This window comes from Capsicum annuum, chromosome 6 (genome assembly GCF_002878395.1).
Source record: "Capsicum annuum cultivar UCD-10X-F1 chromosome 6, UCD10Xv1.1, whole genome shotgun sequence".
Taxonomy (NCBI): Eukaryota; Viridiplantae; Streptophyta; class Magnoliopsida; order Solanales; family Solanaceae; genus Capsicum; species Capsicum annuum.
This window is the reverse complement of record NC_061116.1, coordinates 5874623-5891663: the sequence shown is the minus strand read 5'-3', so window position 1 is coordinate 5891663 and position 17041 is coordinate 5874623. Positions and strand designations below refer to the sequence as shown.

Here is a 17041-nt window from a genome sequence, read left to right as displayed (position 1 = left end):
TCAAATACTCCTTCAAATCAGCCTATACTGTAGATGCATTCGTAGCATAACACTATTCCATTGAGGAGCTCCTCACTTACTGTATGATTGTACGTCTCCTGTTGCTCGTGCAAATCATCCCTACATGATTCCTTTGTACATGTCCAAGTAACAAAGCCATACTTTCTTTTGCCCAATAATGCAATTTTCATGGATATACTCCAAACTCCATAGTTCTCATATCCTGTCAATTTAATTGGAATCAATATAGCTCTTGTAACATCTTAGGCTCCAATGAACAGAGGATCGTTTTGATCAATTTTTGGCACCATTATTTCTTTCAATTCAGCTGAGAGATCTCAACTCGACAACTTTAAAAGTTCAACTAAAATGCAGCGTAGAGTCAACTAGTATCGATTGCTCTGATACTATGTGAAAAACTAGCTTGAGCAACTAGGACTCCATTAGTGGAGCTTCGAATAAGGAAGAGAGAACAATCAGACCATTCAAGTGTTTACAATGAGGTGCATATTCAGCCTTTATTAGGCTGAGTTGTAGGGGAATCTAACATTGTTCTAGAACATTCTTATGTGCCAGCTCCACTAACAACTACAAACCAGCTATCTAATCAATCAACTAACTCAATCATCAGCTAATCAAGTGAATCTGTTGGTTTAAAACTGTTAAAGGGAAATAATGTAGGAATTCATTACAAAAGCTAGCCACTGAAACAGAGATGGGGTTTAAAGAAGAGAATATGCAGAGAGGTTGATTATTTTCTTGTAAAGGCGAAATATTATTCATCATCAGCCAACAACTTAAATAATTGCTATTACAACTAAAAATAGGACAAACCTACTATAAAAGAAACAAACTATTTCTACCAAAATTAAAATAACTAATCAGTTTCCTATCAAAGATAGGAATCCTATTTAACTAGGATTTGTACGGAAAAAAATTGCTTGCATTCCTAAAGCAACTGTCAATACTCCTCCTTGCTTTATGAAATGCAAACTCTAATTTTCTATCTGAGAAGCTCAAATTTGCTGACCGGTAATGGCTTAGTGAATATATCAGCCCATTATTCTTCCGTCTTGCAATAGACAAGAATCACATCTCCATCTTTTTGAACATCTCTCAGGAAGAAAAACTTGATTTTGAAGTGCTTAGATTTTCCATGAAACACAGGATTGTGATAAATAGCTATTGCTTCTTGGTTGTTCATGAACACTTCAATGCTTCCTGTTGGTTCCATATGCAGATCAACCACAATTTTCTTCAGCTACAATGCTTGATTTGCTGCTATAGATACCACAAACTCAGCTTCGGCATTAGATTGAGCCACAATGTCCTGCTTCTTACAACTCCATGAAAAATCCCTGAACCAAGACTAAAATAGTGCCCTGAAGTACTCTTCGAGTCATCCTTAGAACCTCTCCAATCACTATCATAGAACCAAAAAAGCATCATAGGTTGACTCTTTCAAAACATGACTCCATAGGTGATTTTTCCTTTGATGTATCGCACAATTCTTTTGGCTGCCTTCAGATGTACTTCACTCGGACAATGCATGAACCTTGATAGAATACTTACAGTACACAATATATCAGGTCTTGTTGCTGTAAGATGCATTAAACACCCAATGAAATTTTTGAAGTATGTTTCCTCCACCTCTTCGGCTCCATCATCTTTGCTTAGTTTCTCTTTTTGGTTCATGGGAGTATTCATCTCTTTACAATTTTCCATTTTGAATTTCTTGAGAATTTCCTTCGTGTACTTCTTCTGGCAAATGAAAAACTCATCTTCTCCCTGTGTAATCTCCATTCCAAGGAAATAAGTCACTAGATCAAGATCAGACATTTCAAAATCTTGCATTATAGCCTTCTTGAAATCATCAATGAGCTTTGCACTGCTTCCTATAATCAAAAGGTCATCGACATAAAGAGAAACAACAAGAATCCCACTGTTATTGCATTTAACATATAGTGTAAATTCAGAAACACTTTTCTTAAAATCGAGGCTAAGCAAATAATCATCTATTCAACTATACCAAGCTCTTGGTGCCTGTTTTAGGCCATAAAGAGCTTTATGTAGTCGGTAGACTTTCTCTTTTTTCCATCTACAACAAAACCTTCAGGTTGCTTGATGTAGATTTCTTCTTCAAGAACTCTATTAAGAAATGCGGATTCAACATCCATCTGGTGCATTTTCCAGCCATGTTGTGCAATAATAATAAGAAGTAGCCTGATTGTGTCGAGCCTAGCAAATGGAGAAAATGTGTCAGAATAATCAACACCAAAAATTTGTGCATACCTCTTGACTACAAATCTTTCCTTGAGCTTGTTAACAAAACCATCAACATTCAATTTTGGGTAGTAAACCCACTTCACACCGATGATCGTTCTATCTTGAGGCTTTTACACAAGTTGCCAGGTCTTGTTCTTCTCAATCATTGTGATAAAAGTGTGATCTCATATATGGGAACTTTTTGTGTATGTCAAAGGCAACCGAGAGGAGACCCGAGCTTAAGTTTGGAAGAAGATAAAAACTGCCCCTATGTGTGCACTCAAGGGGCGGCCTTGAAGCCTTATTCATTAAAAGGGCACCTTTGACATTTTAAGTCTTTTGGGAATATAATATAAATAGAACAACTTAGGGATTTATTCACTTAGTTGATCATTTTTAAGACTTGAAACTTGTAACACTTAAAGTTCTCTCTCTAGTGTTGTGAGAGTGAGTTCCAACCAAAACTAGGGTAGATACAAGTGTGGATTCACTTGTGTTTGCACATTGGCTTTAAACGTTGGTGTTTAGAGGAGGTAAAGGCCCTCTTGTGTCAACGTAGAGTTAGGTTTGTGTCACGGATAGTGTTAAGGGTCCAAGAGTGTAACAATCTTGGGTTCTTAAGATTATCCCTTCATTTGGTCCAACTATTTATCTTGTATTTTGTTGAATCCATTGATTCCTTTTTGTTGTTAATGTACCCATAACTTTCTTGTTGTTGTAATCTTGTTGTTTATGTGTTGACACAGTGAAGCCGTGTGGGGCCTCTTTGATTCACTATAGTCATTGTAATCTTGTGTTCTCTATCTATCTTGTTGAATATTGTGGTTGCTGTCTTGAAAACATAGAGAAGCCGAGTGGGGCCTTTAATTCTCTAGTGTTATTGTCTTGTAGATCTCTTGATTGCCTTTTTGTGTGTTCGATCTTGTATCATTTGGTATCAAATCTCAAGGCTTGGTTTTGTTCTTACAAAACCAATCTTGGGAAGATCTTACCAAAGTTAGAAACATTGTGTTGTTGTTAGACCTTGGCCGAAACTTGTAGTCTTGTGGTGTTGACTTGACCAAGAGTTTTTGTGACTAGATCTAGTAGATTTTTGCTTGTTTAGTGTGTTTCTAGTGTTGGTTTCTTTCTCACCAACACTATAGTGTCTAGATCTAAAGTTGAGCTTGTAATATTGACTATTGTTGTGGTGACTTGAGGTTGGCCATGTGTTGAACCTTGTTGTTGAAGATTGGTGGCCGATTGGTGTTGTTGTTGTTGTGATCTTGAGAAGTTGTTATGTTCTTGAAGGTTTGTTGATGTGTTCATATTGTTCTTCATCTATTCTTACAACTTAAGACAACTAAAAGTGAAAAATAGATCCAAAAGGTTGTAAGACAAAAGTTGTGAAGTTGCTTGTAAGAAGACTTGCACACATCTCTTCCTAGACTTGACATGTTAGGTAATCAGGAGATTGAGTCTTGACTAAACACACACAAAATCGGATCATGTTAGGACGGTTCCTTGCAATAGTAACTAAGGCGGCATTTGTCATTTGTCACGAACCCCGGGGATATAGCTACAAGGCCTCGCTCTGTCGAGGATACATTTGGTTCTTGCACATAAGGAAATGCCCTAAGGTTTCAAGGTCCTTACAATAGGTGGAAATATCCTCAAAACTGATTTCTTCAACATAACCACGCACCTGCAGTCACATTCAGATGCAAGCTAAGATTAAAACTTTTTTCACCTGTAGGGACAAAAGTACTCGGAAAAGGGTAATCTACAAAGAAAATATACTCTCTCCATTTCTATTCATGCGTGTTACCTTCCTTTTTATCCTGTTACATTCAATGATACTCCTACATAGGAATGGTTTGGCAGGTCTGAAACCACAAGATTCAAGGATGTTTTTTCTTTCGGATAGTTTTGCTTTTGCGACTACACAACATGCTCATGAAGGTAGATAATTAATAACCATGACAAATTTTTCCATTTTATCACAAACACGGTCATTGTATCTAGTGTCAAAAGTATCAAAAACGTATAAACCTATACAAAAGAAAAATCATACCCACAGTGGGTGCAACTTGTAAAACTGCCGGATCATCATACCAAGATCAGGGATTTGAATGGTAGAATGGCATAAAACCAAAGATGTGAGGCTATGGTGGACAACATATAAGCTAAAAAATAGGCTGGCGGTGCATCCCAAAACCTGCTCAAGCCTTCGAGTTGATAGTACTCTTGAAAAGCATACTGCACATTTATCTGAATTCCGTCAGGATCAGCCTGTACGCCAGCAAAGTAGGCCCCAGTAACAAAATTCAACCAACTGGGTAGCATGGCGAAGAATGTAAGGAAGAGCCTAGAGTCCTCAAATTAGTGGCATTTCGTGCATTGATGTATCAAAAGGAGCATAACTTACTGTTGCACATGAGGCCAAATGTTGTACAGCTAGCACCTATTTGAACATATTGATCATTCCACACAGCAGTCCCTCAACTTCAAATGTTCATCGGTGGCTGATTTGTTGTGCACGTGAATTCCACCACCCTGCATCACAATTCAAACTCTGCACATGACTATCCCACTTCTTGTTGCATTGGACTTTTGCAGTAACATTATTACCTGAAGAGGTTTCACATATTTGTGATGATGGTGTTTCTTGAAAGATCTACAAAAACTTGAAAACACTGAAATGAACTGGAAGGAAATAAACTTTAATCATTTATGCTTTAGATTATGAACATTCTTCAAACAATGAATGACTATTGTTTGACGTACTGATGAGTTACTTGTTTTCATTTTCTTTTCCTCTTTCCATGATTGTACTTTCCAATAGTCAATACCAAAGTAATTTCCCTTTCTATTCCTTTCGATGTTCCCAGGATCTGATGTATAAAATGTGCATAAAACATTATTAGATGGAAGAAGTAAGAATACAAGAAAACTGAAATAGGAGCGTAAAAAGCCATAGAAGTAAATAAGACAAAGAAACAAAACAACAAATATTATTCACAAACAGACAGTTCATCAAACATGTAGTAGACATCAAACACAACAATCAGAATAGCACGCGCATATAATAGAGAAGAACCTGTTATGGTGGTGCTCAAGACTTCCCCCACATAATTCTTCAAGCTACATAAATAATGGGATATTATTTGGGCCAAGGACCTCAAGCTCCCGTTGCATAATATCTTCAACATATTGTTTAATCTCCAGAGCTGAATCTTCAAGCTGGGGGCTCTCTACAAGTTGGATGATTTTCAATGAACCAATATCCCTAAAATTAGGCGGAATCTCTGTAAGCTTACGACATTCGCACAGTTTTAATTTCTCAAGCACGGGAAAGGATTCCTCTCCAAACTCCCACTTAGCAAGAGTCACTTCTTCCAGTGCCAAATATTTGAGATTCACAAAGGTGTCTTCCTCCCCCATGTTCCATTCTTCCCCTTGCTTAATTTTCCTCTCAAGGCAAAAGTTTTCAAGGTTGGGCAGTCTCGTTATTGTTGATAGTGAATCAGATGTCAGAGGAAAGTCACGCAACACCAATTTTTTCAAATTCAATGGGAAGTGAAAATCCCACGACCAATTTGTCGCTACGGAGGGCCCACTGTCATTTGTGTTTGAACTTTCAAAATCTACTTCGAGGAAAAATAGTTCTTTAGGCTCTGTTAAATAATCCCATGATTCCTTGAGAACAAATGAAAGCTCTTGAAGACTGAGAAACTTTTCGAAAATATCCACTGTTCTTTCGAATAGGAAAGAATGAGTGTCCATAATACTCTCAAGTTCATTAACTCTGAGCCTCCAGCTATTAGTATTGGTTCATCTATATCCAAATCAAAGAAAGAACAAGCATTCATGGACAGCACTCGCAACTTTACAAGATCCCAAATATTCGGTAATAGTACCCAGGTTGATCCTTTGTTATCAACAAACAGGCTTTCCAAATTCTTGAGGTTTGAGAAAGATGAAGGCAGAGATTTAACTTCAGTCCCAATGTTTAAGAACCTCAAATGATTCAACATGCCTATTTCATTCAGCAAAGAATCTTTCACCATCACAAAAGAGGGATCCAGGTGCAACAGTCTAAGAAGCCTCAATTCTCTTAGGTGACATGCATCAGAAAGACGATCTTCCATCTTGTCTCCCATTATGTACAAAGAATAGAGGTGTTGACCAGAATGCCTTTCCATTTTTGAATCGAGCAGGATGAAATTGTTAGGCCCAAAGTGCTCCTTATCATAATTAATGGTCACTATACGTGGCATCAAATCTAAACAAGCAGATGCATCACTTGAACTTATCTGCTCAAACAACTTTTCCTCTCTTGCTTTTATCAGACAAAAGTCGTGCACAAGATCATGAATTTGGAAAGTCGGGCGATTACCTATCTCATTGAAGATAATTGCCAAGCTACTGGTAATTAATTTATCAAAATAAACCTGCAGTACTTCCGTCTGTTCAGCAAGCCCTTCAGCGCGCCAATATATTTCCAACGCATCAAACTGAATTGCTTTGTCCTTTGGAAAAGATGCAAGGTAGAGAAAGCAGGGCTTCATGTGATGAGATAAATGGTCATAACTTAATTCTATAACCTTCATCACATCCACTTCACTGTTAAAAATAAAGTAATTCAAATTATTTCGAACTTCAAGCCACACAGCCCTTTTCTTTTCCAAACCTGCAATGACTCCAGCAATCAGACCAGCCACCAAAGGAAGTACCTTACAATTTTCAGCTATTTCTTTTCCAACATCCAATAGTTCATCAGGGCAACTCTGTTCTCCAAATTTCCTTTTCTCTAATAACTTCCAACTTTCTTCTGGACTTAGCAATCGAAGGTTAAGAGGATCACTATTGCCCCTTCCATGAAAAGCCACTTCCTTTTGTCGAGTCGTCAAAATAATTCTACTTCCTTTCTCAACTTCAGGGAAAGGTCTTGTTAAATCATCCCATGTAGTAGTATCCTATACATCATCTAACACAATTAGGTACCTCTTTCCATACAATTGTTTCCGCAGCTTATCGACAACATCAATTTCTTCGCTGAACTTCAAATCCAAGCCAGTAACTTGATTAAAAAGTTCCACTAGCAACTTCCTCTTGTCATAATCTTGGTCGACTGTGCACCATGCACGAAGGTCGAAATGACTACAAACTGATTCATCATTGTATACTTTGTACGCCAAGGTAGTTTTACCTGAACCGGGCATACCAGTGATTGAAATGACATCTAGACTTGCTGGTCCACTGGTGAGCTTCCTAATTAACCAGTTTGTCTCCTCCTTAAATCCTACAATTATTTTACCACCCATCAATGACTTGCTTTCAACTGGCTTCTTGGGAGAGTTTACAACATTGAGTCTTTTGTTCTTGGGAATCTTCTCGGATATATTGGAGACATCTTCTTTGATAAGCTTGACCTTTTTTATGGTAAGGGGAAGTGAGAAAAAAAATGTATGAGACCATTATCTCGAACAATAATCGAATCAATGACATCTTTTGCCTCATATGCCACATCTAAAATACGTGCCCAAAGATATTTATAAAATTCTTGATCAATGTTTGTGAAAAAAGATTTTATGAATTCTACGTCTTGTTTCACCAGCCCAATTTCTTCCTTTATCAATGCAATTGAATAAGCATTGGAATCTAGCAGATCATTCAAGTGTATTTGTAGCAGATGCATGAAGAGCGGTCCATCATTCATGGGGAAGCAACATTGAGATGGGTCTGGGGCTTTCAGATAATCATTTTTGAGATCTTCCTTGAAGAGTTCAATATTTTCCAGCAAGTCTCGAGTCGCACAACTTGTTTCATCGGTACTCTCTTCATTCCTTGATTTTTCTTCTAAGTCACGAACAAGAGTTGATACCTTTGTGGTATGTGCTCCAACACGTGCCAAAAGATCAAATAATTTGTCATGATGAATAATGTCCTTGGGCATATCCGTAAGAATAATTAAAAGGAACTCTATATTGACATGAATGTTTCGAGCCCCTGGAGTTGTAGCGATAATGACATTTACCATGTGCCTTGTAGATGAATCAGATACTCTCTAAGAATGCCCAGAGAGATTTCCAGGAGATTCTTAATGAAGCATCCAACTTCTGCTGAAGTTGAAGTTTTCAAATTTGTATAACATATTTGCATCACCTCCACCTCAATTGGAATAATCTTCATGAGTAGATGAGGTAGCTTGAAGACCTTAGAGTCTTCACTAGTTAGATCATCCCAAAGGAAGAGTCCAACTCTCTCAGCCATGAGTTGAAACTGAGGTAAGACATATTCGACAATCTCGCGCTCAACGTAACCATTCACTATCAACCCATGAAAATCCTTCATGTTGCCACACACTTTATGAAGAATCTCATACTGAGTCTCTAATGAAAATATCTGTTCAGCAAGGTACTTGGATAGATAATGGAGATTCAAGAGGAGGAAGTCCAACTGCTCGTCAGTCATGGTGGCACTTGATGTAGAATGATAACACGAGCTGATACAATCATCGATATTATCCATGAGGCTAGGAAGGACATGATCCATGTTGTATTTACAACTGACATTGTTGTCAACAACATCCAAAATTTGTTGAAGCAGATTCTCAACCTCTTGTCTTGAAGCATCACTAATTTCATCGGCAAACTCTTCCGAATCACAATGAGAAAGCTGGACATATGTACAAATAAATTCCAGATGAAATTTCAGCTTTTCAATTTGATCGGCTTTGTCAGTAGCATTTTGACCGTCTTCATTCTTTAACCCGTCCAAGAAATTCAGAACGTTGACAACGGCCTTGCGAAGAGCAGAAAATGACACCTGCCAAACGACCAAATATTAAATCAAAATTTTCATAGCGAACATATATACCATGCAATGTTTACTCTATACAGGCAACCATCACGTACACATGTATTTTGTATGAATTTGATGTTATCTATCCGACCTAATACTTCATCCAAAATTATCAGATACTTGTTATATGCTTTATCTTCTAAGAAAAAAAATCAAAATAATGGAAAAAGGTCAAAATATACTACAAAACTTACACCAAATATGCCCTTCCCTAAAAAAAATGGAGTATTTATACTCGTGGCATAACACCAATGACTCCCGTATGCCCTTTTTGACTAATGAAAGTGAAATAGTCGATGTTAAAATTATTTTTCTATTTTTGTTGTTAAAACAAAAGCCACATGGATTTGATTAAAGAACTGGCTAGAATTTCCCACTCTACTTTCAAAACTTGTAGACATTTAATTTCCGTTTTACAATCTGAACATAAATTTGACCTTCTAGTGAATTGTATTTTCAGGATAATTAACACATAGTTCAACGACTTAAATGTGATAAAGTAAAGTTCAGTGATTTTAGTGAGTCAAAATTAGCTTATATAAGTAACTAATTAACTGATACATACATAAGTAAAGTTCAGTCATCATGACATACCTCAAAATTGTTTGCTTTCCTTTTCTCTATTTCTCCTTGTTTTTCCATGACTGTAAGTTTCTTTCAAATTTCAGTAGCCAAATTTTCTGAATCTGATGTATAAAAAATAGACAAAAACTTCATCAGGTGAAAATTGAAAGAAGCAAAAAATTAATTTCATAGTAGATAAAAGTGTCTTTCAAGTTCCTTTCCTTTCAAATTCTCAGGATCTGATGGATAAAATGTAGTTAAAAAGTTTATTAGGAGAATAAAGCAGCAAAAAATGTACAGATATAAATAAGTAAATAGTATTCTGTGTTTACTTTCTCAATTTTTTCAACAGATCTTAATACCAAAACTAAACAAACTGAGTTTATCTGAGACTAACCTTATCACTTGATGAAAATTCTGATATAGTTGCTTTGTTCCTCTATGTTTTTGTGTGCTCTCCAAAAAGCAATTAGCTTGAATAATGAAAAACAGAAAATTAGAAGATCGAGAGAGAACAAATGATTGATGTTAGGTAGAAAATGATGCATAGTATTTCCAATAATGTTTATAAAGCAAAAGCAAATGGGACCTCCAACTTAATCATACTCTCAAGTGGGAACAATAATCTGTAATAGGGAGTATTGGCCACGAAATATATATATATATATTTTTTTGAGATAAGCATCCTGAACTATGATCAAAGTTGCTCCGATATACTCCTTCACAGGGTCCAATTACCCCTGAACTCAATTTTAATGTATTTTTGTCACCTTTTTGAGCTGGCGTGGAACCTTTATTACATAAAATGAAGCCCACGTCAAAGATATCACGTCATCTAAAAATGATGACAAAATACGCTTAAATTTATTTCGGGGTTATAGGACTCAAGTGAAGTTGGAGTGTATCGCAGCAAATTTGGTCATAGTTCAGGGATATTAGATGCTTTGCTCTATTTTTTTGGTGTTGTGTTTGGCCATAAAATTCAGGAATTTTTAGTAATTTGAAAAATATCAAAATACTATTTTCACTCCAAATTACTCACAAAAATTCAAAAACAACTCCAATTTATATTCGTTTTCTCCTTGTGACCTTTTATTGTTACTTATCGTCTCCTTCCACAGGTCCTTTTATTATCCATAGAGTAGTATGTTTTTGTATTGTTACTCTATGTACAAGGATAATATTTTGAAAGTAATCTATCTGTGGGATCAAAAAGATTTTATCAGATTTTTAGTGTCCTTTTATTTAACTTTTACAATTTGATTTCAGAAGATATCAGTGTATCAATTTATTTATTTTTTTTTTAAAAAAAACACTATTAGAGACTAACCTTTTAACATGATGAAAATATCTTCTTCTTGCTTTATAATTCATCCAACTACTTCAAATTGTTGGGAGATGTTTGGTTTGGGGGTAGTGAAGAAAATAATTTTAGTATTGAAAAATATTGTAGAAAAAACTATGCATAGTGTTTTCAAAAAGTCTAGAAAGTAAAAGGATGAAGCAATGGGTCCTCACAGCTTGTCTACCATAAGTCTAAAAGGAAAAAGAAAAGTAAGTTAATCAAAGAGATAAACATCCAGTACCCCTTCGAACTTTGATCAAAGTTGCTGCGACACACTTTAACTTCACAGGGTTCTATTAATAAAGGATAAAATCAACTCCTGTTTTTGAAATTTCAAATTTAGTTGTTCCTTCTCTTTAAGACTCTTGTATATAGATAAGTATTATCCTTTTCTTAGTTTATCTCTTTGTTGTATTGTATTTATATATACTCAGTCTACAATCAATGACAAGTATCGTTCCTTTCATTCCATTAACAGTCTTATACTTCATATGGTATCCAGAGCCAATTAACTCTCACAAGTATAATTCTTTTGATCCCTCCCACTCTTCCCATCAAAATGGCCACAAACATAACTGTAACAAATTCAGATGCCAACACCACAATTGTCCAGTTCAATTCTGTCACCCAGTTACCAATCAAACTAACTGGCAGTCACAGTTTTTCCCTCTAGAAAGCACAAGTGTCCATGCTTATGCGTGGTCACAACATTTATGTCCATCTCGACGGTTCTTGCCCTGCCCCTACTCGTACAGTCGCTCAAAATAATCAGGAAGTCGAAAATCCTGAATTTGTTTCATGGTATCGCCAAGATCAGCTTATTCAAAACGCCTACACTTGCTGCTACAGTTGCCGCTGCATCCACCACCAAGGCTGCTTGGGATGTTTTGCACACTGCCTATGCCAATAAATCACAAACAAGAATCTTTAGTTTGCGTGATCGTCTTTCTCGTCTCTCGAAAGAATCCCTTCCCGTCGCTGATTATCTACACCAAGTTCGATCTCTCTGTGATGAACTTGCCACTGCTGGAGCTCCTGTGTTTGATGAGGAATTGATTGTCAAAATCCTCACTGAACTTGGCCCAGAATTTCATGAAATATATGCAGCGATCCGTGTAAGAGACTCTACTATCTCTTATCCAGAACTTTATGAAAAGTTGCTTGATCATGAACTTTTTATAAAACATAAAGAAGCAAAGAAGCCATTATCATCACCAATTACTGCTGCTATTGTACAGAAAACAAACACGCATCCTCTCCAAGGAAACAACTCAAACACACATCCTCGCCAAGGAAACAACAACTCCAACAGGCGTCCCAGTGCAAATTTCCCCAACACCAACCAGCCATGGCATAGTGGAAAAAATAACCAACAACAATGATATGAAAACACTCTGAAGTGCCAGTTGTCTGATCTTCCTGGTCATTCTGCCAAAGTGTAACACCCCGCATTTTGGGCTAGAATAAAAACCATGACTCTGATACATTGATAATCCCAGAGCCTTAAATCCTATGACAATTTGGAATGTTTATGTAGTATGTGAATCCATTTGAGCATGAATTTAGGCCATAGAGGTCCTTCAACTTAAGGATGAGTTGAAACTATTTCGATCGATTAAGTTTTAGTGGACGTTGTAATTAGTGTCAGCTTCCATCGACCATAAATCTCTATATATGTTGAATTAGAGAGCCTAATATGTTTCAAATGATAGGTCTTTGAGTTAAATTTCCAACGATACCAATTTTGCTAAAATTCGATACCCGAGCAAGAAGTTATGGCCTTTCAAAGTAGTATGCGTCGCCTAACCAATCGCATATGGCAACTGGAAAGCATATGCGACACCTATGTAAATATAGGCTATATCACATGCGGCGCCTATGTAAATATAGGCGATATCATATGCGGTGCCTATGTAAATATATGCGATATCATATGCGGCGCATATCTTATGGTTTCAAGTGACTTAAACACTCCATATTTGGGGCAAAATGGTCTTTTTCCCACCCTTATTCAGCCATAAATATGAAATTCAGTCCCCAATTCTCCAAAATACATCCACATTCATCTAAAAATTCTCAAGAACACTCCCAAGGGTTTCAAACTAAAAACCAAATAAATTAAGATTTAACTGTGGGTTTTCAAAATTGATTAGAGATTCAGAATCCCCAATCCACAGGCTTCAAGAAGCACCCATTATTTTCTGAAATAGAGGTATGCAACCTAAATTCTCATGGGCATAGAAAAATCATGTTTTAGAATGGGGTTTTGAATATATGTATATATTCATGTATTAAATGTTTTAACATCATTTTTTTAGTCTTTTGACCTTTCCCAAAGTGAATTGAGAATATGAATGTATGAAACTATGTATTTAAGAATGAATTCTTGTTGAGAGCATGTTTTTCGGTGAATTCCCTCTTATTATGAATTTTTCAGATTTCTCATAGCATATGAATTATTTTGCAATGCATCCTTGAAAAGCACTATATGAAATGATTGAACTCTTGTTATGATTTAAAGGTGATTTTAAATCACTAAAGAGGGAATCTAGCATGAATCTTTAATGTTCATAATGCATGTAATGAAAGCGTGCATGGATTTGCTAAAGGCACTAAACCAACATATGTTGATGAAGTTTTTGCATGATTTTGACTTAAGTTTCGAAACACGAAATCTTCTATATCAGTTGCATATTTTTGGTGGTCTAAATTATGCTTTAAATGAAAGATTTAGCTTAATGTATTATGGCTAAGAAATCATAACTTGCAAGTCTTGGTATGACGATGCCAATTCAGACCAATGCCATATCAGACTTAGACTAATAGACATTTCAGACTATCATGATTTTAGACATTCAGAATGTTGTGTGTACAGAAAAGGTTAAAAATGGGCATACAGATATGTTAGGTGGTTCCCTAAAGAGGGCTTGAGTTCAAGCAACTCATTGCCTAAAATCGTGGTTTGCCGACTCGAGTATATTATTATACGCTGACTTAAGTGTCGTGTGGCATATCAGATTCAGGAACTCCAACCCTTGCGGCATACTTGGGTTGGACGCTTCCCTGCCGAGTCAATGGTGGATTCCATATCGCCCGTGGAATATCATACTTGCAGGGGATACCACCTAACTCAGAAGTAATACATAGATCAGAGTTTGAGATTTACAGACAGGTTACACGTTTTCAAAAGGTGCCCATGCGTTTTTCAGAAACTATTTTATGCATAATATTTGATGAACATTTGCTCTGACGTATGATATATATATATATATATATATATGTTTAATTACTCTATTTTGGATTGCTTCGCATACCAGTACTTTTGTGTTGACCCCCCTCCCCCCTCCAATCTCTCAGGTTCTAAGGCTCAATCTGGGGGTCAGATAAGCAGTAGATAGTCAGACTTGCAGATCAGACTGTGTAGTGGTGAGCCTTCTTTACTCCAAAAGGCATGCAGATTGTTCAGAGTATTATTAGTAGTTATATTTTGGTCTACTGGGGGCCTTATCCCAGTTTATTTTCAAACAACTGCTTATGTTCTTAGTAGAGATTTCGCAGACTGATGTCAGATATTACTATTTTAGATTTGACCATGTTTTCGTAATATTATTTATCTTTCGTATTTATTTATCATATGAATTATGTGCATGATTACCAGATAGACAGAGGGCGTTCTGGGACTTTGGGTTCTGAAATGCTCATCACGGCCAGAGCCCTGGTTTGGGTCGTGACAAACTTGGTATCAAAGCATGGTTCATGGTCCCAGGGTATCTACGAAATCGCATCGGGTAGAGTCTTGTTTATGCGTATGTGGCGCGCCACACTTATAAGCGGGAGGCTACTAGGCATTTAGGAATGTCTCTCTTTCTTTATGTTCTAGTTCGTGCTATAAAGTCAGAATGTTCCTCCTTCATACTCTAATTCATGCTATGGTGTCACCCATACGAAAAGAAAAGTTATCCTAATTTCTTCCTCACTCTGGTGTTCCAGATATTCTCCGATTATCTAGCATAAACTTTAGAAGTCCCACAAAGGACGAGAGAGAAGTTCCCTAGTGTAAAATTATGTCATCGTTCTTATGAGGCGTTCAGTTAAGACAAGAGTAAGATGTGTATTCTTGAGTCATTGAATATTGTGTATCAAGCTTCTATCTCTTGCAATCTTGATATCATTGTGTTGTTGAAAACAAAAGTCTAGTGAAGCCGTGTGAGGCCTATTTTGATTCACTAGCATAGTTGCCTTGTCATTTATCTTATTCTTCTTCAAAACACAAAAATCAAAGTCTAGTGAAGCCGTGTGAGACCTATTTTGATTCACTAGCAACTTGTTGTTCATCTTGTTGTTCTTGTGTTTGTTGGAACTATATTTCCACCTGAGTAGTAGTATAAGTTAGAGTGTCAGTGTCATGACCTATTGGTAGTGAAATTAGACCAAAAAGTTTGTGATATGAAGTCACAAGGTTAGAGGTCAGAGTGAGGGTGACTTTTGTGATTAAATATTTATAGTTGAATAACCGTTGATTAAGAATGATTTACCCTTTTGTGATGGTAGACTAATATGGTGGTACCATTTATGGATTGTATGGTAGTCCATGGAGGAAGTGTTGACTCAGAATGTTATTTGTTTTCTTCCTTTCAAAATAGAGAAAGAGCATATTTAAGGTGGTTATAGAAACCCCTTATAGGCTATGAATGAAAATGGATAGATTAGCCAGTAGGTTGTAAGTATAGACTCATTGTCATATGGGGTATTTGAAGGTAGTCTAAATGCCCATTGGGGTAAGTAAGTGTGATGTGAGAAAACCGTATAAGTAGATAATATTGTATGGTTATACTATAAGCTTAAGGTTGATCATGTCTATTATGTGACCTTACCCCTTGACCTTTTTCTCATTGGTAGTGTAAACTAATACTGCTTGTGAGAAAGTATGTAGTAGATTTTTGAAGTATTTGGGTAGAATATCCCAATTTGAAGGATTATTATATTTATATTATGTTGCACTCTTCATTGGTGGTAAATGATTGATGCTAGACTATAGGCTTGAATTTAAATGGTGTGGTGGTGAATAGTGGCAAGAGATTGATGATACATGTTTCGTGGGATTAGATTTGTAAGCTTGATGTGTTGAAATAGTACGTGCTAATGGATTATGACAAGGAAAATCATAAGGTCATGATCGATTATTGTGGTTATGAATTTCTAGTGTACTAGTGTTTCTTGATGTTTATTTCATATTTTCTAAGTGAGGATTGTGTGTAAGGTTAGTTGTAAATCATTTTTAGCACTAGACATTAAGTTTGAAATAATTGATGGCCATGGAGGTGGATGTGATGATTTCTTGGTTAATGATACTAGTTATATGGAAGTGATCTATAGGCTTGAACAGTGTATGCAAGTGCCTAAGTTTATTTGATTCGTGATGAAGTATCACGTTGTATATGTGATGTAGAAGTATGCCCAAGGTGGTATAAAGTTGTAGTATTTTTCTAAGGCTATTACATGTTGTGTGTGGCTACTGGTACCGTTAAGTTGCTAGGTGGAAAAAGACTAGCTAGATGGTATATGGTGTTCTAAATAGCCAAGTTAAGGACCTTTGATTGATAGCGTTGAGCCTTTTGATATGAACTTGACTCTCATGGTAGAGAAAAATAAGTTTGAAGTTGCTATATTGGTAGACTACGATAGAAATAAAGTGGCTCATTGAAGACTTGGTGATACCCATGTTAGGTGTTATAATCTAAGTTCGAGTCCTTGAAAGTCATGCTAATAGAAATAAGAGTAGAGACACTAGAGGGTGTGCACTTCAACTTTGGGGATACTCATGAAGATTCGAAGTTAGTAAGTGTTCGAGTAATGGATGATGACTATTGGGGTTACAGAATGATAGAGTGTGCCTCAGGAGGTAGTATTAGCAGTGGGCGTTCCACTCCCATATGTGGTCTTTCGGGTTAAGTTTTATTAATTTTGTGTATTGTCATATTTTAGAACCCAGAGTGCAGTGAGTACAGTTATGTTTAAAGT

The 17041-nt window shown here is 36.4% G+C and overlaps 1 protein-coding gene across 1 annotated transcript; it reads right to left on the bottom strand.

Annotated features, from left to right (window-relative positions):
* Nucleotides 1–4214: 4214 nt before the first annotated feature.
* LOC107873592 (putative late blight resistance protein homolog R1A-3) lies at nt 4215–10286 on the bottom strand. The gene is given in 7 exon segments (XM_047413470.1): nt 4215–4875; nt 5345–5996; nt 5999–7711; nt 7714–8292; nt 8295–9075; nt 9706–9797; nt 10073–10286. Coding segments are annotated over 5 exon segments (3729 nt in total). The 5' UTR covers nt 9754–9797; nt 10073–10286; the 3' UTR covers nt 4215–4875; nt 5345–5388.
* Nucleotides 10287–17041: the final 6755 nt, after the last annotated feature.